This window comes from Brassica napus, chromosome C3 (assembly GCF_020379485.1).
Source record: "Brassica napus cultivar Da-Ae chromosome C3, Da-Ae, whole genome shotgun sequence".
Taxonomy (NCBI): Eukaryota; Viridiplantae; Streptophyta; class Magnoliopsida; order Brassicales; family Brassicaceae; genus Brassica; species Brassica napus.
This window is the reverse complement of record NC_063446.1, coordinates 65,082,473-65,106,255: the sequence shown is the minus strand read 5'-3', so window position 1 is coordinate 65,106,255 and position 23,783 is coordinate 65,082,473. Positions and strand designations below refer to the sequence as shown.

General features: G+C 35.8%; 2 protein-coding genes across 2 annotated transcripts; one reads left to right on the top strand and one right to left on the bottom strand.

Moving 5' to 3' along the window:
- The first annotated feature begins 11,522 nt into the window (after nucleotides 1-11,522).
- Nucleotides 11,523-16,300, top strand: LOC125575187 (RNA polymerase II C-terminal domain phosphatase-like 1). Its single transcript, XM_048751414.1, has 14 exons — nucleotides 11,523-11,753; nucleotides 11,986-12,299; nucleotides 12,514-12,990; nucleotides 13,070-13,280; nucleotides 13,364-13,521; nucleotides 13,682-13,749; nucleotides 13,860-13,965; nucleotides 14,082-14,159; nucleotides 14,247-14,762; nucleotides 14,843-14,885; nucleotides 14,953-15,071; nucleotides 15,166-15,219; nucleotides 15,331-15,427; nucleotides 15,547-16,300. Exons 2-14 carry the CDS (start codon nucleotides 12,000-12,002, stop codon nucleotides 15,834-15,836), a joined length of 2,517 nt encoding a protein of 838 aa, XP_048607371.1. The 5' UTR covers nucleotides 11,523-11,753; nucleotides 11,986-11,999; the 3' UTR covers nucleotides 15,837-16,300.
- A 122-nt stretch (nucleotides 16,301-16,422) lies between these two features.
- LOC125583876 (protein NRT1/ PTR FAMILY 7.2-like) lies at nucleotides 16,423-20,583 on the bottom strand. The gene has a single exon (XM_048751415.1). The coding sequence runs from the start codon at nucleotides 17,084-17,086 to the stop codon at nucleotides 16,460-16,462; it is 627 nt and encodes a 208-aa protein (XP_048607372.1). The 5' UTR covers nucleotides 17,087-20,583; the 3' UTR covers nucleotides 16,423-16,459.
- Nucleotides 20,584-23,783: the final 3,200 nt, after the last annotated feature.

Genomic DNA, 23,783 nt, shown 5'->3' with positions numbered 1-23,783 from the left:
CCATCTTTTATTCTTTGTTTGGCTGAATGAACTCTCGATATTGTTTTCTTAAACCAGTGACAATAGACTTGAGAGGAAGCTGAGAAAGACAAAAAGATAGGGATTTTATGTTTGATTTTTTTTTTTTAATTATATATATTATCGTACCCTAAACCGGGTAAAAATTCCTTGGTTTACAATTTCAGAATTGGGTGAAAAAAACAAAAATAATCTAGAACTACACCAGATTAAAACGGTTAGGCAGAAAACCCTAGATCTAAACGCCAGAGAGCCGTCCTCTAGAACCCCGCCACTTTGACTTGAATCTTTACCTCTCGCCATCAAGGGCGGTTGAGTTGACATCTCCTTTCAATCAACACCACTCCAGCGGTCACTCCTTAGGATGTCGGGGGCGCGACCCGAAGAAGTCATCCGACGACACCACCGGAGCTCCTAAGACGCCAGGACAAACGTTTACAGCTGGTCCGCTTGAAACCACTTTGTACCCTCCAAACCCAGCCCGACACAAACCGGAGCTTCGTCAAGCCTCGTTCCGCATAAACCCTAGAAACCGTCGACATCTCATCTCCTCCGTCGTCCACGAACGGGATCTTTGCAAGAGAAATCGAGATCTGAAATCCAGTGTCGTCGAGGTCGTCTGTTTCTCTGCCACGCCGCTTCGCTTCTTCCACACCTATACGGCCAAGAGAGCGAACTTCGCACACTTAGCTTTAATCCAAGAACAACGATGAAGCCCTTTACGAAGAAATCAGTGGGATGGATGGGAATGGGCCTGAGTCCGCCTGACCCGATCATAGGTTTTACCATCTGTCTCTACAAACCTAGATGTGAGTGACCTTACCGGAAGGCGGAAGCAAGGATGGTCGATTCATGCATGATCACTGGTTCGAGCATCTGAAGATGATTTATTCCTCTAATTTTTTTCTCCCTTCTAGGAGTATTCTCTCACAAAAATAGTTTTTTTACTGCCAAATCCAAATGAAAAACGTAGAAAGGAGATGAAATTTTTTTTTGTCATAAAAAACAGACTCATACTGACTCTCTGAACCACACCGGGAGATCCTGATCCATGTGAACGACGAAAGACAGTTGTTTTCTGACACTGCGTGCTAGGCTATCCGCCATTGAATTTTGCGTCCTTGGTACATAGATGATCTCTGATCTAATGAAACTCTCTCTCAGGTTCTTGATATCTTCCAAATAATTTGCAAATGCTGGCCATTCTTCTGGTTCTGAAACCATCTTTACCAATTGAGAACAATCCGTTGCAAACGTAACATGAAATTGACGTAAATTTTTCATGCATTCCATTGCCCATAATAAAGCTTCCACATCTCCGCATGCAGAGGAGTTAGACAAGGCCGTACATTCCTCGCCCCCAACAAACTAGCAAAACCTTCTAAAGTACTAAGCCAACCTTGTCCTGAGAAAACATCATTCTCCTTCCAAGAGCCATCTGTGAAGCACCATCTTCCTGGGATCGAAGGAAGGGTTGTAGGCTCGATCGGTAAGACTCTCCTGTTTTCCTTGGGTACATGTGCCTCAGCCCAGAGTGTTGATTCTGTTTCTGCCAATTTGAGCGTATCTCGAGGATCCATATCCAAATTACTAAAAGCTTTACTATTCCTTCCTTTCCAAATATACCATAGTATCCACGCGAATTGATGATCCTCCTTCTGCGGGATGACTCGCCAAAAGAGATGATCCACATTTGTGAAGAGGGAGCTTGTGGGGAAAATAGTTGGGTTTGAAGGTACCTTGGAAAGAGCCCACACCTGAATTGCTGGAGGACACTCAAAAAACACATGGTTGATCGATTCCTCTCCCGCTCCACATCGTGCACAACATATATCCCCTTGTATTCCTCGCGCTTTCAGATTCTTCTTTACTGCTATACACCCTGTCACTAATTACCATAGAAAATGTTTCATCTTATGGGGGAACCGTATTTTCCAGCAGAACGCCTTCAATGCATCAACTGTAGGTCCAAACACTAAAGGTGATCTTTCCCTATCTGGGTAGACCCGTTCTATCTGATATCCTGATTTAACCGTATACCTCCCATTATTTGTGAAATGCCAGCCATCCCTGTCTACCATCTGGGTTCTACTCAGTGGTATGCTTTCTATGATTTTCACATCATGGGGATCCATCAAAGGTCGGAGTGCCTGGGAGTTCCAGGTTCGCGAAGTAGAATCAATAAGAGAATCCACTGTAAGGTCTGGGTATAAATTGTGTTGATTTTTATTTGATGGTCTCGGGCGAGTGGTTGGGAGCCATGGGTCATTCCATACAGATATAGATGATCCTGATCCCACCCGTTTAATTAGTCCTTTGCTAACCAGAGATCTAGCAGAAATAATACTCCGCCAGCCATATGACGGAGAATATGAACGAATCGGTTCCAGGGGTGAGGTGTTCCTGTAATACCGACCTTTGAAAACTCGAGCAAATAAAGTATTTGGCCTCTCTATTAGGCGCCATAACTGTTTACCAAGCATCGCTGTATTGAAATCAGTGATATCTTTAAAGCCTAAACCTCCATCCTCCTTATTTATACACACTTTATCCCATGATTTCCAGTGCATGCCTCTTGTGCTTCCCCCTGGACTCCACCAGAATTATACAACCGCGCTTGTCAGTTTTTTTGCAGTTGCCTTAGGTAAACGATAGCAAGACATGACATGATTTGGTAATGCCGTAAGAAAGGAAAGGAATAAGAGACAAAAAAATGATAAAGATATTTATACTTGTTAAGTTTATAAGAGGGTCTCTTACATATCTCAACGATTGTTGTCCCTTCTTCTCTATCGTCCGTCATTGCCGTCCACTTGTAGCGGTATCCCGGTGAACCTTTGTCGTAGTTTTGGGTTCAGATGCTTTGATGCTTGATTAATTTTGATAACTCATTTAAATAGATCGTGAGCATAACTGAAAAGGGAGACAAACATAGACATAGAGAAAGGTGAAAGCGGTTTCAGTGAAGTCAAAAGACTTCTATCGATTCACAAGGAAGAAGAGAATTCGATTGAGCTGATGTGGCAAAAATCTTAAAGTTAATTGGTTGATTTTTTTAGCTCGCGTGGATAGGCTAAATGAAGCTCTTATTTTTCTTTTATTTATTGTATGTATGATTTTACTTTCGTTCAGAAAAGATTCCATTTTGATTACTGAACGATTACGAGATGTTTCAAAGTTTTCATTTTGTGGTCTTTATATATTAAGATAATAATACAAATGACTTAAGTTTTGTTATTATTGAAAATCTAGTTTAAACATTCGGATCTAGTGTCGCCAATGATGTTTATCATATGGTTTTTTTCTGTGTACATGTTCGCTTTCATTTATCTGAAAATTTGATACAATATTACTGAATTTTGTAAAATAAATAATAATCTAGATATACCCCATTAATATATAGTGCCTATTTATATAACAGAAAATCGGAACGTAACGGTTATTGTTTTCTCAACTTGTATCTATATATATAAAGTAGACTTTTCTCTCTTCTTATGACATGTGAGTAGACTTTTCTCTCTTATTATGACATGTGGAATGAGAGTTTGTTGACATGTGTCCACTTTTTGTCTTTTTTTTTGCATTTTAGATCCTTCTTCTTTTAGATTATTGCAATTTGGTTCACTATTTTCTAATTATACACTATATAATCATTCTCACACTAATCATCATCATTTGAAGTTTGATAATCTATTTTAATCTATTTTATTGTTCAAAAAATTGCAAAACAAATAAAGAAATAAGTAAAAAAAAATAAATGTATTTTAAATATTTAATTTATTCACAGCTAGAAATTGCATAAACTTTCGCGATTTTATTATTTTTTACTATTTTCTATTATTTCAGTTACAACTATATATTTATCTTAATATAACACATAATCTAAACATAAAACTTCCATAATCATAGAGAAAAAAATGTCAAAGTAATACTAACTCAATAAAGGTCCAGAACTCAAGGGCGATCAAGAACGAAAACTAACTTACCCCACTTTATCATAGAGTGTCTTGGCAAGAACAATCAAAAGTCGGTAAAATGTAGAAATATAATCTTGAGATAAAACAATCCCTCAAACACAAATGAGCGTGATCAAGGACCAATGCAAAGAATCAAGAAAGCGGGTTAGAGGAAGAATAATCAACAGAAGGCCAAAATCACCACGAAGCAGGAAGAGACATATATAACGAACGATAAGTACAACCACCAGCTAAGAGGTAAGAAGCACCTCACAAACTAAACAAGCACAAACAAGACGCCTATGCCGGTGAAGAACCACAAAGCTCGGGATAGAAGAGACCAAATCTCCAAGAGACTAATACTGCACACTTATACTAAGGGGAGCAAAGGAAGAAGAGAACAACATGAGTGAGGGAGAACGGAAGCCAACCCCCGAGAAACATGAGCCCAGACTTGAGACCAGAAACAATCTTCCAAATCTACAGAGCATACTCGGAGGAGAACATTATCCAAACCTGGAGTGGCAAACATGGCGAAAGAGAAAGTCACAGAGACGCAAACAGCGATGAAAGCTGCAACGAGATGAGGGAACATAAATGGAAGGGTAGACAAAACGAAATCATCAAATCGTGGAGCCGTCCTCGAGCTATGGAAGTCAAATCACCAAAAACCATATCTTGAAAACCAAGACGAGAAGAGAGTATCAATGGTAAGCCAACGACGAGGAAAACAACTTTAAAGACGACTAAACTCTGACCCAACCCAAAGAGATGCAGTTCATAACATCAGCTAAAATCTAAGGAAGAAGAGGAGCATCCAATATTGAATGGAGCAGCCTAAAACGACGCTAGAAACAACCACACAACTGGGAACTCCTAAACCCGATTTACAACAAATACCAGAAATCTCAAGGTGAAGAAGGCGATTAAGAACAAGAGCATGAGGTAAGTCTCTTTCGGTGATGATGAGAAACACTGCATACCAGAAAGGTAAACAAAATACATAGATGTTAAAGACTCAATTTCAAAATATGGGAAAAAATAAAACATCTTGAAAGTTATAATGTTCAAAAATATTAAAAAAATAAAAGATAATTTCGACGCTGAAACTGTTAATCTTAGAATCAACAAATGCATAAATGCAAATTTAAGTTATTGAAATTCAATATATTTTTACATTAGAGGTTCACTTCACTACTATACAGAAACAACACATTATTGAAAAAACAAAGACAAAATATATTAACATATCACTATTACTACTACATAACACAATAAAAATATCAAATAACGTTCTTAACAAATAAAAGTGATCATCTAATTACATTATCCAAAAAATCATACTTTTAACAACAATAAAACAATATTCCGCACGAAGCGCGGACACTCATCTAGTTTATTAATATAATCAAATTGTATAGGGCCAATACAAATAATCTACCAACCATACAGGTGGTGTATGAAATATTAAAACATTATTTTTCTCGTTTGTGATACACTTAGAAAGAACATCCGCTGACATATTCCGTTTTCTATTAACACTTCCCAGCGAATAATTAGTTAGCAAGGACATCCAACAGCAAATATCATATAAGATATTACCTCATTGAATATTCTCTAATACCACAGTGTTGATGATTCGATCAAGTTCTGAACTATCCACCTTCAAACCAGTTCTGTCTCTATCCATTAATCCAAACATGCTGCAGAACATGAAGAAACGTAAGAGCCTCTGCTTGTAAAGGAGACATTACGTTTACTAGTTTGATCATTCCTGATTTCATAAACACTCCACATTCATACGTTTACTAGTTTGATCATTCCTGATTTCAGAAACACTCCACATTCATCTCGTATAGTCCATCCAATCCCAACAGTATTTTCTTTCTGTCTGTAACTACTATCAAAGTTCCATTTTTATCAACTTGCAGGCGGAGATTCCCACTGTGACCACCTGACAAGACGTGGAGCATTTAATTTTGCTGATACAAAATTACTATTCTATTCATCATTTTCGTCAAGTGAACGTCGAGCATCTTCCATAGGATGGACATTTAATTTAGCAAATAAAACCTCGTTTATGGATTTCCAAATATACCAAATCACCCATAAAGAAAGTTTGCAGATTTGAGTAACAGTATCTTGCCTTTTAAGAAGAGTGAATAAGGTGGCAATGTTCTGTTCCAACTCAGCAGATTGAATGTCCTGTAGCAGAAGACCAGAGCATTTCCAAGTTGCAAAAGCACGAGGAGACAGAAAAAGAACATGATTAATGGTTTCTTCATTCATACAACACCTCTCACATATTTATTAACTAGGGTAAACCCGCCCTAGAGGGGGAGAGTAAATAAATTAATAACACAAATTATTATAATTTTTTATTTTACTTTTAACTAAAAATACCATTAAGGTTCATAATTTTTTTACAACAATTTTATCTATGTATTTTAAAATTATTTTAGAAATTATTGTTTTTCTCTTTTCTTCTAAGTAAATAATTTTTTGGTCGTCTCCCCATAATATTTTTCCATTGTATTTTTGCATTCGTGTTTTAGGATGATTATTATCTTAAGTTCATGTAATCCACTTTTGAAAACCTAGACATCATTGGACTGGTAACCATTCTATAGATTTGACGGAATATGTGTTGGGACATCCATTTTGCTTACCACTCTTGTGATTTAACGCATAGAGGATTATATTAGATCCTAGACTAACCAAAATTACATGAGAGCTCTGCGGATGTTCATTATCGCTATTTATCCAAGAGACTGTTTAAGTTTTGATAAATAACCAATTCTATAGCAGAGTTATTTTTAAACTTAAAGAGGTATTTGTTTCCTAATGCATGGACTTCTTGGTGAGTTTTTGTATCAAATTTAAAGATCTAAGGTTGGAGGTGTATCAAGTCTAATGGTGGTATGTATACCAATGGACTTCTCGAGACATTATCATTATATATTCTTTATGGTGCTCTTAAAAGAAATTAACATTTTCCGGTGATCTTTTTGTAGTTGATTGATAAGTCTCTATCTAAATCACCAGTCTTATCTATACTTTGTAGATCATATCATCAATGTAGATGCATCACAATAATCAACCTTATATTGAACTCCACTAAATTTTCTGATTCATATAATTCCTTTGCATGACAAAATATCTTGACAGTGAATAATAGCTCCACCAACTTTCAAGACGAAGACAAAAGACATGAGAGCCTTCTACAGTCACATTTTTCATTACCTCTCTTTATCCCTCCAAAACACATAACCAGGTGATGACATGTCCTTACTGCCGTAGCCTGAGTTTCAAAGACTTTTTCGATATTCATATTTGAGTCGTTGATTTCTTTTCTCCGACCCAAGCAATCTACAACGCTCTTGGATGAAAATCATGTCGTTTTTTGTGTGTGGATTTGAGCTATCTTGCAAGCAAATACGCTTCCACAGCCATTGATATCGTAATCTAGAAAAATTGAAAATTGAATCTTTGTATATAGAAAAAGGAAAGAAAAAAAACAGAGACTTTTAAGAATGATAGTTCACGTTTGTAGCCATGTTCATGATTTTACTCTCTTTTAGTCTCTTCATATCTCCATATGACGAAACTTCTTTAAACTCTGCATCAGACTCGTGTTTCCTCTTCTTCACTTCACTCTTTTCGTCTTCTTCTTGTTCTTCTTCTTTGATTTTGAGTAGAGTATCTCAGATAATGTGGGTGGCATAGCTAATTGCCTAGGTCCTCCCTGAATTTACAGAACGCAATGTATCATCAATCATGGAAGAATGAACAATCCTGATCTCAGATCATATTAATGGATGCTCAAAAATTCCTGAAGAGCAGTGTTTTGTTTATTGGAAAGTTTATTGGAAAGCAGAGACAAAATATGAGAGACCGAGTCAAACTCTTTAAGTAAAAGAGCCAATCATTGATGGAGTAGACTTTAAAGAAGTTTTAGTAATCATGATCAAACTTCCATTGTCCTGTTAAAACAAAGATGATTTAATAAACCAATTTTCATAACAGAAAAAAAAACTATGATTTCTCTTGATCAAGCTTCTACTTATCAATCTTAAAAGAGAAAAACCCATTTTCTCCATGTGGTTTGTGTTAAACAAGACAGTCACGATCGATAACAATCCGTAGTACTATTCATAAAAGATCTTGCAGAGAGGAAAGAGAAATACAAAAATCAAATTTTTGATAAACACAAATCAAAATGAAGTGGAGAGTTTATTATTCAATATGTGTCAGTATAAGTTTGATAATCTGAAGTTTATAAGCCATCATATGTTACAAAACTACGATGATTATGGCTTGAAGAACGAAATAACCTTAGCTTCGAGGAGGAGCATGTATACACCCAACATCTTGCTACAGAGTTTCAGGTTTCTTCTTCCCAAAATCTGAACAGACACACTTCCACAGTGGAAAAAGAACGATCGGCAAGTAATACATACGAGTTATCCCTTATACTAAAGAAGTTTCCATTGTTATAAGGAATTGAGAAGATGGTTTTGAGAGGAGGAAGACTAACCTTTTTATACTGACTCAAAGAAGAAAGCTCGCATTCAAGGCTACATCGTGGTTGATGAATTTAAGAAGGGATTTAAAGCGATTCACTGGAAGCGGTTCGGTTGTTGATGAAGAAGTTCAGAGGATGGGATCGAACAAAGAGAGGAGATGAGGAATAGCCTTTTCTGCGATGCGTAAAGAGAGAATTATGGTTAACTCCTATCGGGCTAGCCGACTGTATATTTCATCCAAACATAAGGTCCAAACTTCATAACGAAGCCCACGTCAATTGGTTACTAAATTAAAAGAAACGGTGGGTTTTTACAAATTGGGGTGCCGCGCTGTGAGCATCCAAATTGATGACGTGACAACTTCACATGAGAAAAAAACTTTTCTTTATATAATAAAATATTGATTAACGGCTATTTATACAAGTAACAGATATTTATACAAATATGTAACGGCTATTTAAAATCTTTTTTGTTATATATAGAAACAAATAATGTAATATACAAAACCATGTAAATGTTTTCTATGCATGAACAGTTTTATGAAAACTATTAATCTTTTATTGTCAACATAATTTTTTTTATTCAGTAATATCCAAATACATGGTTCCTAGTAGAAAGCCTGGACAATTAGGAAAAATACACCAATTTTGTGAAGCAGTAAAAAAAGCTATAAATGTGTTTTTGTTGGTCAAATAAGCTATTAATGTGTTAACAACCCAAAAGAGCAGTGGATAAGTGAAGAACACAAACATCTTTTAAAATAAATTATTCTTTTCGTGAAATTTTAAGAAGCATTCTAGTGATGACACGTGTCTAGAGATTTAGTAGACCAACATATTTCTCTAGAGATTTTCAGAAGTATTCTAATGATGACACGTGTCATAGATAAAATGTTGTAATGCTTCTCTTTTAATATATAGGAGATATATATATTAATCTGAATATATATTAAATGTTATTTTTACTCATATGAGTTTTTGATCATTTCTATTTTATTATAACAAAAAATTTAAACTATAGATCATAAAATTTTCATTGTGATACTTTTAACATTTTTCATAATTTATAGTCGTTTTTAAAAATTCAAAATATAACATATACGAAAAAATCTAAAATTTTATTATATGGTTAATATGATTGTTTAATTTATTTTAATAATATACCATTAAAAATAATGGATGATATGTAAGCTGTTATCAAATCTTCATTATTAAAAGCATTACTTGTGAAATGAATATTTTATTCACTTTTGGTAATTTCATAGCTTTTATTTAAAAAAAGAAAGAAAAATAATAATTGTAGATTGTTAATTAATTTCATGGTTAGTTTAGTGAGAAGTATATTATATGTTTAGTTGACCAACATATTTTTCTAGAGACTTTAAGAAACATTCTATTGATGACACGTGTCATAGTTAAAATGTTGTAATATTTCTTTTTAATATATATGGGATTTTGTAAAATAAATAATAATGGTAGATTGTTAATTAATGTTATGGTTAGTTTAATGAGAAGTATATAATATATGTTTAGTGGACCAGAATATTTCTTTTGAGACTTTAAGAATCATTCTACTGATGACACGTGTCATAGTTAAAATGTTGTAATTCTTCTCTTTTAATATATATATATATATGAGATTTTGTAAAATAAATAATAATCTAGATATACCCCATAAACATGTAGTGCCTATTTATATCACAGAAAACTGAAAGTAACGACTATTTATACAATATGTAACGGCTATTTAATAGAATAGCCGTTCGTTGTTAAAAAACGGCTATTTAAATTTCTTTTTTTTGTTATATATAGAAACAAATATTGTATTATACAAAACAATGTACATGTTTTTTATGCCTGAACCTTCTTTTATGAAAAGCTATTAATGTTTTATTTTTGGCAACATAATTTTATTATTCAGTAATATCCAAATACATGGTTCCAAGTATAAAGCTTGAGCAAGTAGTAAAAATAGAACAATTTTGTGAAGCAGTAAGAAAACTATTATTAATGCGTTAACAACCTAAAGCAGCAATGCACATGTGAAGAACACAAACATATTTTAAATTAACGATTCTTTTCATGAAATAAATTATGTGAAATACTATAAATTTCTGCTGGTATCTTAATTTTACAATCTGAAGTTTAACATCGGGTACGGTATCAAAAACGAGTATAAATAATTTGGCGGATCGGAGTTAGAGACAAAAACTATTTCAGGCATCATCAGTTATTAAAAATAGTATATATTAAAAATAAATAAATAAAAAACAAATGGTTAAGGGATGACACGTGTCATAGCTAAAATGTTATAATTCTTCTCTTTTGATATATATATGAGATTTTGTAAAATAAATAATAATCTAGATATATCCCATAAATATGTAGTGCCTATTTATATAACAGAAAACTGAATGTAACGGCTAGTTATACAATATGTAACGGCTACTTAATAGAATAACCGTTCGTTGTTAAAAAAACGTCTATTTAAATTTCTTTTTTTTGTTATATATAGAAACAAATACTGTATTATACAAAAACAATGTACATGTTTTTTTATGTCCGAACCTTCTTTTATGAAAAGCTATTAATGTTTTATTTTTGGCAACATAATTTTATCATTCAGTAATATCCGAATACATGGTTCCAAGTAGAAAGCTTGAGCAAGTAGTAAAAATAGAACAATTTTGTGAAGCAGTAAGAAAACTATTATTAATGCGTTAACAACGTAAAGCAGCAATGCACATGTGAAGAACACAAACTTCTTTTAAATTAACGATTCTTTTCATGAAATAAATGATGTGAAATACTATAAATTTCTGCTGGTATCTTAATTTTACAATCTGAAGTTTAATACCGGGTATGGTATCAAAAACGAGTATAAATAATTTGGCGTATCTGAGTTTGAGACAGAAAACTATTTCAGGCATTGTCTGTTATTAAAAATAGTAATATATTAAATAAATAAATTAAAAACAAATGGTTTTAAGGGAAGGGGACCTTTGGTGTTTCCTTTAAAACCCCGATGAAGGATTAGCTAATTTGTATTCACAATCTAAAACACTCTGGTAATCTCTCTAGATCTAGGGTTTCTCCTCTCGCAGCGATATTGGCCGCTTCTAGTTTTAGAACTAAAAAGAAATTATCTTCGCCCAATTCAACAAAAAAAAACTAAAGATTCATTCATCCATCATTCATCGGAGAAGATGAAGAATTAGGCTTTTCTTTTTTATTTTGTTGATTCATCATCATTGGTAATTACAGATCTGACAAAATTCTTAAATCGAAAAAACAGTAAAGATTCATTCTTTTCATCTACCCATTTATCAAAACGTTTCCTTTTCTTGATTCCTGCTAAGAACAACTCGGATCTAATTCACCATATCAATCAAGCAATAGAGACACAACGACCAAAAAAAAAAAGTAAAGATTTTTTTATGAAACGAATTTGACTTTTGACAACATATATATCCGTTGATCTGCAAGGACAAGGCAAAGTTATGTATAGCAGTAATAGAGTCCAAGTGTATCTTGAAGATGGAAGAGTTGGGGAAATGGAGATTTGCCCTCCAAGGGAATCACATCAAGAAGACCATGTGATGAAGCAGAGGAGAGTGATGGAGAAAGTGAAGATGGGAATCAGAATCAGCCGTTTTTCTCAACCTAGCGAGAGATGCCCTCCTCTTGCAGTGCTTGCTACTGTTTCATCTTGTGGCCTTTGTTTCAAATTGGAAGCTTCACCTTCTCCTGCTCAGGAGCAGCTCAGTCTCCTCTACTCGTCCTGCCTTAGGGGCAACAAGGTAATACTATTACTTTATGGAACATCTAAACCTCACTCTGAACTGAACTTATGAAAGCTGGGATGTTGGGTCATCATTTAGCTTCAGGTCTTGTGTTGTTTAATGTCTATGTATGTTTACTAGCATATGAAGACATAGCTTGACTTGTTTCCATATGAATGAGATTTCATATGAGTAATGTTTTCCTCATATCTATGATTGTTGGTTCTTGCAGACGGCAGTAATGTCTCTAGGTGAGGAAGAGCTCCATTTGGTAGCCATGTACGCTGAAAACATCAACAACGACCGTCCTTGCTTCTGGGCATTTACAGTAGCTCCTGGGATTTATGATTCATGTCTTGTCATGCTGAATCTCAGATGTCTAGGTATTGTCTTTGATCTTGATGAAACCCTTGTGGTGGCCAATACCACGCGCACGTTTGAGGATAAGATTGACGGGTTGCAGCGGAGAATAAACAACGAGGGAGACCCCCAACGCATTGCCGCTATGGTGGCTGAGATGAAGCGTTATCAAGATGACAGGAATCTGTTGAAGCAATATATTGAAAGTGACCAGGTTATTGATAATGGGGAGGTGGTTAAAGTGCAATCAGAACTTGTTCCTGCCTTGTCTGAGAACCATCAGCCTCTTGTCCGTCCATTGATAAGGTTGCCAGAGAAGAATATCATCCTGACTCGCATTAATCCCATGGTATGCAAATATTGAAGTTAGCATATTGGCCTTGTCTGTGTGTCCTTTCTTGAGACTCAGTTCCAATCTTTACGCACAGATTCGTGATACAAGTGTTCTTGTGAGGATGAGGCCTTCGTGGGATGAACTTCGAAGCTATTTGACAGCAAAAGGGCGCAAGCGTTTTGAAGTATACGTTTGCACAATGGCTGAGAGAGACTACGCCTTAGAGATGTGGAGGCTCCTCGATCCAGAAGGGAATTTGATAAACGCAAGTGACCTGCTGGCTCGCATTGTTTGTGTAAAATCTGGTACAATATTTTTCTACTAACTCATTCCTCCTTATTATTGATCATGGCAGTACTTCTTACAAGCTTGTAATTAACCACAACAGGTTTTAAAAAATCATTGGTCAACGTGTTTCCTGATGCAACCTGCCATCCTAAGATGGCAATGGTAATTGATGATCGACTGAAAGTTTGGGAAGACAAGGATCAGCCAAGGGTGTACGTGGTTCCTGCATTTGTTCCCTACTATTCTCCTCAAGCTGAAGTAAGTATAGTTTGGTTACTTTGGTAGAGTAATCGGATATGAAAATTGCAGAAGCATGTGAATCTGGGTCGTTGTGGGGCTTGGTTTGAGCCCAATTTGAATCAGAAGTCAGAGTCTTGAATCTTTTAAATGAATATATAGTTCATTTCCTTTTCTGTAGGCTGCTGCTACACCGGTACTGTGTGTTACCCGAAATGTTGCTTGCCGTGTCAGAGGTGGATTTTTCAGGTAAGACGTACATTTTTGATAATAGATATTTGTTTCCATGACATTTCTACTAGATCGGGGGCTTCCTTGGTACATTCTGATGGTGAAAGAGTGTTTGAACTTGGTAACAGGGATTTTGATGATAGTCTGCTACAAAGGATTTCTGAAATATCTTATGAGAATGATGTTGAGGATATTCCATCTCCGCCTGATGTCAGCCATTACTTAGTACCGGAGGTTAGTCGTGGTTCTTGTTAATGATCACGAAGACAATTATTTTTTATTTTCTTCCCGGCTTTCTATGCTACACTCTCTAAACTGCCTCCCAGTAGCTCATTCTCTTTTCAATATAGGACGAAACGTCTGGTTTGAATGAGAACAAAGATCCACTTTCCTTGGACGGGATGGCTGAAGTTGAGAGAAGACTGAAGGTAATTACATTCTTACTATCTGCAGTAAACATCTCTTCTTGTTCTGTTCAATGATGAGCGTTAAATACATCTTTCCTTTTTATTCAGGAGGCAATTTCAGTTGTCCTTCCGGCGGCAAATATAGATCCAAGGATAGCTGCTCCCATTCAGTACCCCATGGCTTCTGTTTCTGCTCCAGTACCAGTCGTGCAACAAGCACCACAACCATCAGCGATGGCCTTTCCAAGTATCCAGTTTCAACAACCTATATCAATAGCTAAACTCTTGGTTCCTTCAGAACCAAGCTTGCAGAGTTCTCCTGCTAGAGAGGAAGGCGAGGTGCCTGAATCAGAGTTAGATCCAGATACTAGGAGGAGGCTCCTCATATTGCAGCATGGACAAGATAGTAGAGATGCTGCTCCAAGTGAACCTCCGTTTCCTCAGAGACCTCCAGTTCAAGCTCCACCTCCACAGGCGCAGCCAAGAAATGGTTGGTTTCCTGTTGAGGAGATGGATCCAGCTCCTCTTCATCGTACAGTCTCCAAAGAATATCCAGTGGATTCTGAAAGGCCACGCCATCAATCTGACAGGATGCCTCATGAGAATCGTAGGCTACCAAAGGAGGTACAACTAATCTTATTCTACCAATGGTTTTAGTCGTCACTTTTGTTGGTGTTTAGTACTCACTGACATATTATTTGCAGTTACGTCCAAACAACAATCTACCAGGCTCCCATCCTTTCTATGGTAAGCCATTCTTCTTTGTATCATCTGGTTCCGAAGATAAATTACTGACTTGGGATGAACTCTATAGGGGAAGAGGCATCTTGGAATCAATCTTCTTCTAGGATCAGTGATATTGGACGAAGTGTCTCAGCAACAGAGAATCCAGCTGAAGCTCTACATGAGATTGCTATTAAATGTGGAACTAAGGTGTGTGGATCATTATCATCATGTTACTTTATTACACATTAAATTCAATTCGTGACTTGATTTATATGTATAATATATTCCATGACATTTGTAGGTGGACTACAGACCGGGGTTGGTTGCTAGTACAGATTTGCGGTTCTCTGTTGAGGTACTTAATAGCTCCGAGTAATCTTTTGAGATCCTCTCTTCCCTTAGATGAGTTAGTTTTGTTGATTATGTCAAATGGTTCATGTAATCTATGTATGCTTTTCTTTTGCAGGCTTGGTTCTCTGGTAAAAAAGTCGGAGAAGGGATTGGTAAATCGAGACGAGAAGCCCTGCAAAAGGCTGCTGAACTTTCTCTCCAGAACTTAGCTGGTAAGACGTTCTTTCGCGTTTTAAACTTTGTCTGCTGAGAGACTTGTTGAGATGTTGTTGGGACTTGTGATCTCTGAGTGGATGTTAATAGGCTGATTCATTTCACATTTGTTCTGCAGATATATATTTGTCTGTTGCAAATGGCGACGCAGGGCCAAGCCACAGGGATGCTATTGCTAGCCCCTTGGCTAATGGCAATATGATTATGGGAGGAAATGCAAATACGTTTGATAATCTGCCATTTGCCAGAGATGAAACAGCGATGGCAGTTCCTTCTAGATCAATGCTTCCTTTGCATAAGCGACAAGGATCTCCAAGATCGTTCGCTGGGATGTCAAACAAGCGTCTAAAGCCAGACTTTCAACGGTCGTCGATGCAACGGATGCCATCTTCAGGAAGATATTCTTAACCAAAATCACGTCATGAACAAAGCACATTCTCTATTGCTAAAGCGCCACCAGCTACCCCGACAAATTCTTTGACAAGTTCCCTTCACCAAAACGATGAACCAGACACAGGGATAGAGAGAGAGAAGAGAGGTTTTGCTCTCGTCTCTTGTATTGTAACATGTGTGACAAATCAAGATTTTTGTATAATTTATCAGAGACGCTGAGTCGAAGCAACAGCTGGAGGGACACCGAGTAGTACTACACAGACAAGACCTAAAGCATGCACGTTTTGGCTTTCTTCTCAGGCTGTAAGTTAGAAGTCAGTAATGCTAGTTTAATAGTTTCCCTTAAAGCTTTTTCTGCAGTTTTACAACAGTTTATGTTTATTTTATAAATGTAATTTATACTTGCTATTATCAACTGTTTGAGCTTCCCTGATTCAATGTTTTATGAGAAAAAGTTACAATAACTGTTAGTGGAATCATCAACTGTCTTTACTTAGAATCATTAACAAAACTTTGCACACAAATAGCCCAAAAGAATAGCACAAGACCAGTTTATTTGACAGAACAAGCTCAGCTTTGGACATTTACTGTCCAGAACTTCACAGCATAAGACCCAAAACTTTTTTTTTGCGACTGACTCATACTTCCTCACCAACCATGGACTCAGAGAAACTTGCTTCAGACTTGATATACTTATACCATTTCGCGCAAACCAGGTAAACCACAAAATCAGCTGCGATTAGACCAGCTAAAAGGAAGTAGAATCTGTCCAAGTGCCCTTTGCTGAGATTCCCAGGGATCCAACCAGGAAAATCTTCTCTTGTAGAGATCTTCATGACGATGGACACCAGCAGACTACTTACATAGTTCCCTAGCGATATTGAAGCCATACACAGCGCGCTTGCAAAGCTCTTTAACCCTGTTGGAGCGTGGCTGTTGAAGAACTCAAGCTGACCAACGTACATGAACACTTCTGATGCACCTATCATCATGTACTGAGGTACTTGCCAGAAAATGCTCAATGAGCTCGAGTTTGAAACCGACTCCTTGTGTTTCAGTCTGTATATCTCCACTATTCCTGCTGATATCATCGCCATTACCGTGATCACGAGACCTATCCCCATTCTCTGAAGCTCGGTGTGACCTTTGTTGGGTTCTGTTTTGTTAAGCATAACTAGTGTCTTGATCTCTTTTTCTGCTTTCAAACAGTATCTACAATAACTATAATTACGCAAACTCATACATAATGACTGACAAGCTTCCATGTGATGCCCGAACCCAGTATTCTACTATGGTTTATGTTGATTTCTTTTCAATGAATTCGCTTTCGGGTTCGGAGTGACAATATGATAGTATAGCTATTGTTGGAAAAAGATCTATCTATATATATAAAGTAGACTTTTCTCTCTTCTTATATGACATATGGAAGGAGATTTGTTGACATATGTCCTCTTTTTTTGTCTTTTTACATTTTAGATCCTTCTTCTTTTAGACTATTGCAATTTGGTTCATTATTTTCTAATTATGTACTATCTAATCCTTCTCACACTAACTATCATCATTTGAAATTTGATAATCTATTTTATTATTCAAAAAATTGCAAAACGAATAAAGAAATAAGTAAAAAAATATAAATGTATTTTAATATTTAATTTATTCACTGCTAAACATAACATAAACTTTCGCTATTTTATTATTTTTACTATTTTATATTATTTCATTTACAACTATATATTTATCTTAATATTAACCAAACTAAAGCAAAACACATAATCTAAACATAAAACCTCCATAATCATAGAGAAAAAAAATACCAAGTAACACTAACTCAATAAAGGTCCAAAGCTCAAAGGCGATCAAGGACGAAAATTAACTTACCCCACTTTATCATTGAGTGTCTTGGCCAGAACAATCAAAAGTCAGAAAAATCTATATATATAAAGTAGACTTTTCTCTCTTCTTATGACATGTGGAAGGGAGGTTTGTTGACATGTGTCCTCTTTTTTTTGTCTTTTTACATTTTAGATCCTTCTTCTTTTAGACTATTGCAATTTGGTTCATTATTTTCTAATTATGCACTATCTAATCCTTCTCACACTAACTATCATCATTTGAAGTTTGATAATCTATTTTATCATTGAGTGTCTTGGCTAGAACAATCAAAAGTCAGAAAAATGTAGAAAGATAATCTTGAGATAAAGCAATCGCTTGAACACAAAGGAACGTGATCAAAGACCAATGCAAAGAACCAAGAAAGCGGGTTAGAGGAAAAATAATCAATAGAAGGCTAAAATCACCACGAAGCAGGAAGAGATATACATAACGAATGATAAGGACAACCACCAGCTAAGAGGTAAAAATCACCTCACAAACTAAACAAGCACAAACAAGACGTCTATGCAAGTGAAGAACCACAAAACTCTGGATAGAAGAGACCAAAGCTCCAAGAGACTAATACCACACACTTATACTAAGGGAAGCAAGGGAAGAAGAGAACAACCTGAGTGAGGGAGAACGGAAGCCAACCCCCGAGAAACCAGAGCCCAGACTTGAGACCAGAAACAATCTTCCAAATCTACAAAGCATATTCGGAGGAGAACACAATCCAAATCTGAAGTGGCAAACATGGCGAAAGGGAGAGTTACAGAGACGCAAGCAGCCATGAAAGTTGCAACGAGATGAGGGAACATAGATGGAAGGGTAGACAAAACGAAATCATTCAATCGCGGAGCCATCCTCGAGCTATAGAAGTCAGATCACCAAAAACCACATCTTGAAAACTAAGACGAGAAGGGACTATCGATGGTAAGCCAACGACGAGGAAAACAACTTCAAAGACGACTAAACTCTGACCCAACCCAAAGAGATTCAGTTCCTAACATGAGCCGAAATCTAAGGAAAAAGAGGATAAAAAGGTGAGGAAAAACAAGAGCACATATGTGAGTCTTTTTCGGTGATGGCGAGAATCACAACATAACGGAAAGGTAAACGAAATGCATAGATGGTGACGGCTCAATGTAAAAATATAGGGAGAGAACACAAAACATCTTTAAAAAGTAATGTTCAAATAATTAGAAAAAATATTAATTTTTACCCTGAAACTATTAGCCTTAAATTCAACAAATGCCTAAATGTAAAATTATTGAAATTCAATATGCATTACATCACAAACTCACTCCACCACTAATAAGGTACTATTATACCCACACCAACACACTATTAAAAAACAAACACATAATATGTTAGCATATCACCTATTACTACATAACATAATAAAAATACCAAATAATGTTCTTAGCAAATAAAGACGATCACATAATTAGCTAGCTATATCATCCGAAAATTAATAATTAACAACAATAAAACAATATTCCGAGCGAAGCGCGGACATGCCCATAGTAGTTAAATAAATAAGCTTAACGTTATAAACCAAGTGGTGATCGATATCAGGCCCAAACCGTCCGGCCCATCAGCTATCCATCCGGCCCATTCGTTAATGACTTAGGCGAATGAGAGTTTACATTTATCTATACTTGATGTTTATCCTTTTCCATATGTATTTAGGATAAGTATTATTTCCTATTCCTATTAGGAATAGGATTTTCTTTTCTCTTATGACGGTCTAAATAAGACGGTCTAATACTTGTATAAATATAGACCTCTGGTCATGAGTAATAATAAGCTTTCACAACATCTCTTTTATAACACGTTATCAGCACGATAGCCTCTAACCCTAAGCCCCCACGAAATTCCTTAAACTCAGCCGAATATCACAAAACCCTAATTCCGGCAGAACTTCAAAGAGATCGTTCTCCCAAACCGTGAGGACCCAGACGAGCAATATATCAAATTGAAGCTCTCGCCGAGACGAATCAGACGCTGCAAACCGCTTGTCGATCCAATCACTGACGCGCCGTCACGCTCTGCTACATTAGCTCTTTCTAGACGTGATCAAGTAAACCAGACGTTCTCCTTCTTCCCTGTTCGTGATCCGACCAAGCAAGTAGCCCGTCCGTGACCCGACTCGAAGAACGATCAGCTCGCGGCCTCCTTCTCTCTTTGGTGGTCCAAATCTACACTCCATAAGTTTCTAAAGGTAAAAATCGAAACTTAAAAGAACCTACACTGAATTTGGTTGATTGATAAAGATCTGAACCATTAAAATTTGAAGAACCCTAATCTAGGATAATAGAAACCCTAACATATGGAACTAAGTTTTGGTTAGATTATTTTCCTGTTAAGTTGATAGATCAATGGCTGTTAGGGTTGCTAGAACATTGATTGATCAGTAAGGGCATTGAAACCCTAAATCTAAATTATATGATCTGTTTCCTTTATGATGTTTTGAAAATCTGAAATATCAAAAAACTAAATTGATCCGACTGTTTTGATTGATTGATTTTGATGTGTCTGAGGTTTAGGTTGCTAGATTAAAACCTTGAATTATCTTTGATGATTGTTTGAGTAAATAGAACTGTTTAGAATCGAATTTGATCTTAAAATTGTTAAATTGCTGAAAACCCTAATTTTCCTTTTTTGCATAAATCGATTGATAAACAAGTTTCCATATTGTGAGTAATTGTTTAAATATCGAATGAACTGATTAGGAAAATTACTAGTTTTGATTAAAACCATAATCTGTCCAGAATTGTGAATTTCCTTTTTGTTAGAAGTAGAAAATTTCTTTTTTTCCTGAAATTTCTTTTTCTACTTGCTGGAAAATTTCCTTTTACTGTTAGGATTGCTAGAGAATTGCTAGGGGGGGGGGGGGGGGGTGGTTAGTGGGAGATGGATTTTGAAGGAGTTGAAGAATTTAAAGATTCTATTGTTATTGGTAACATGATTCTTAGATTCCTAAAAAGTCTTGTGTTATTGCTTTGGTGATTTTAAAATTTCATATAAATCTTTTGTTATTCAAAAAGTTGAGTATTTTCTGATTTGTTAATTCTATTAAATTATGGTGTTATTGGAACAAAGATTCATTACATTTTAACTCATTACTCATAACTTTCAAAATACTATAGTTAACTCATGTATTCTTAAAGTTGAGATGACAAAATCAATATCTCTTTTATCATACGTGATTGTTTATATGTGAGGCACCACCACGTTTTGTTTTTCCTATTGAATAACAATCATGTTTCTCAATGACCAAAACGTGGCATGAATAAACAATCATACCAACAAACCTCAACCACGTTTTATTTATAACTCAATCATATCATTTTAATGTGACTTGTTTCTCTAAAATGATAAATCCAGAAAATAACACCATCACAAATGAAAAAATAAGTTATAAATCATTGAGAAACGTAGAAGTAACCATTAACGCTGACTTCCAGCTTCTACAGCGTCATTCCACATACTTAAAGCTATTGAGTCTCTCCAGTTGTTAGCCTATTCTCTTTGTTGAGATTCGAGAGCACCCACATGTATAACTTCTTCAAAGTTTGCTTGGTCATTGTTTGGAGTGATCACTTCCTCTGGAAAAGCATCAGACCGACAATGCTTCCGTAGAAAGTTATGTAATCCAGCACAAGCAAAGAGAGATAGAAAAAGGGAGAACCAAAACCTTGTATTACCTTGACAGCTCTCTACGATGGGCAAGAAGCAAAGAACAATTATGGACGTTCTTTTTCATTATATAGAATTCAACATACCATATTTGCATATATTATATGGAAATTAGATAAATATTAGTAGAAAAAGTTAACATAAATCCCAATAAATCATCACCAATCAAGCCAAAAGAATATATGGATTCTACAAATATGGGAAGACATATTCTTAGAATCAATAAAAATCTTTACAGAATTAAAATTCTATTGATTTTTGAAATCAGTGTGAATCAGCTTCCCACTAACCCCCCCCCCCCCCCCTAAAATTGACTGATTGATCTGATTTAATTCTTTTGTAAAGCTTGATATTGATAAAATCAAACCAAAAAATGGGCCTTGAAACCCTAATATGATCTGATGATAATCGCATTATTATTCTGATTGCTTGATCATACTAAATGTTTTAAGAAAAGTAAAACATAAGAATTATTGACCTGGTCTCAGATTGATTAAAAATTAGCCTGAATATGATTGTTGTTATGATTGATGCTTTGATTGCATTCAGATATAAAATCCGACCTCTAGGGCTGTTGCATCACAATTTTATAAGGCCGTGTGGCCTAAAACATCATATATACCTCGCATACTTGTTTTTCTCGCTCCATGGTCGAGTAGTTAATTGTTTGGTCGAGAGACTTGTGAAACTGTATGCATTGATTTTATTGACTCGGTTGCATCTTGAACTGATTAATAATATGTTTCAGATGTCGAAATTTGAGCCTTCGGATTATGCTGCCCTAAATCTCTCTGGAGATAATTATCTAGAATGAGTAATGAACACTTCAGTTTCCCTGAAGTCTAGAGGACTCGGGAAATGTAGCATTGATGGCAATAATGCAATTGAAAGTGAAAAGCATAGAGCCATAACAATTATGCGCTATCATCTCACTGAGGATCTGAGAGATCAGTACTTAAATATTGAGGATCCTTGTGACCTTTGGACAAAACTAAATTCCAGATACTCAATGGCATTATGGCGAAAAGCCATGAATGAATGGAAGATTCTCAGGTTCCAGGATTTTGAATCCGTGGACGAATATAATTCTGCTCTGATGAAAATCGCCTATAGTCTTGAACTATGTGGTGAAGTGGTAACAAATGAGGATTTACTATATAAAACCTATTCCACATTCCATCCAAAGGATCTATTGTTATCACATAAGGCTAAGGGTTTCACCACCTATAATGACCTATTGTCATGCCTATTGGCAACTGAGCAAAGAGAGCAGAAAGTTATAGATACCATTAGCAGATTTGAAAAACTTCAGAAAAGATACATTAAGCAACGAAACAGTGAGATGAGACCTCCTGAAGCCAATGAGGCTAAAAATGATAAGGAGGAATCCAAGGAAGCCGTGTGGAAATATATGGATTGTGAGGCCGGCTTATACATTGACTAAAGAAACGAGATTTCGACATTCTGATTTTATGTTTTATGTTTTGCTTTGATTTGCTTGTCATTTACAATTTTATAGCAATAATAAGAGTTGTTTTTAGTTATCATGTTTGATTTGCTTGATGATTTCTTGATTGATAAATGACAATGAAAACTTAATAAAAGGATAGTCATTCTATTATAGACCACTGCATTGCCTAAAGGGGCATGAATTTATTCACCCAATAAAAGACCCATTGAGTTATAAAGACTTGAGCATGAATGGTTTCCACATTGAACCAATGGGCAAAGGAAACAAAAGTTCCTTTCAGATTATAAGAAAACCGCCTAAGGCCTTATAAGAAAGTGGTCAAGACTATACCTACATACTCTGCTGATCTAGACTATGCCAATGATCATTATGATAAAGGCAAAAGCCATGGTAACCTGTATACCCACGAAATTTTATACACTTTATGGCATGACTGGATTAGCCATCCAGATCTTTAAAAATTGATGCACATATTGCAAAAGGCACAAAGAGTTATCCCATAAAATCTCACGTTGTGTAACATGTACACAAGGGAAACTCATTAGGCTCTATTGTCCCAAGTACCACGTGATTATAGTATGTCCATGAGGGGGAGTAAGGACAAACTGTGATCCATGAACATACTACAAATCCGTGTGACATGGTCTATGACCATAGTAAGACTTGGCCGAATTCTTTATACTACAAAGGCCACTACCTAATGCTTGGGGGACACAAGGATTTACATGTGTAAGGTTAATATGCATCAGGCCATATAAGTGAGCATAGATAATCCCATCTCATAATGAATATGGGTCATAAACCAGACATATACCATCCTAAGAGATTTTGAATAAACCACCACATACATATGTGCCGTCTAGGATGGAACCTCAGAAGAGGATGAGAAAAAGATTGGGAATATATGTTGGATAGGA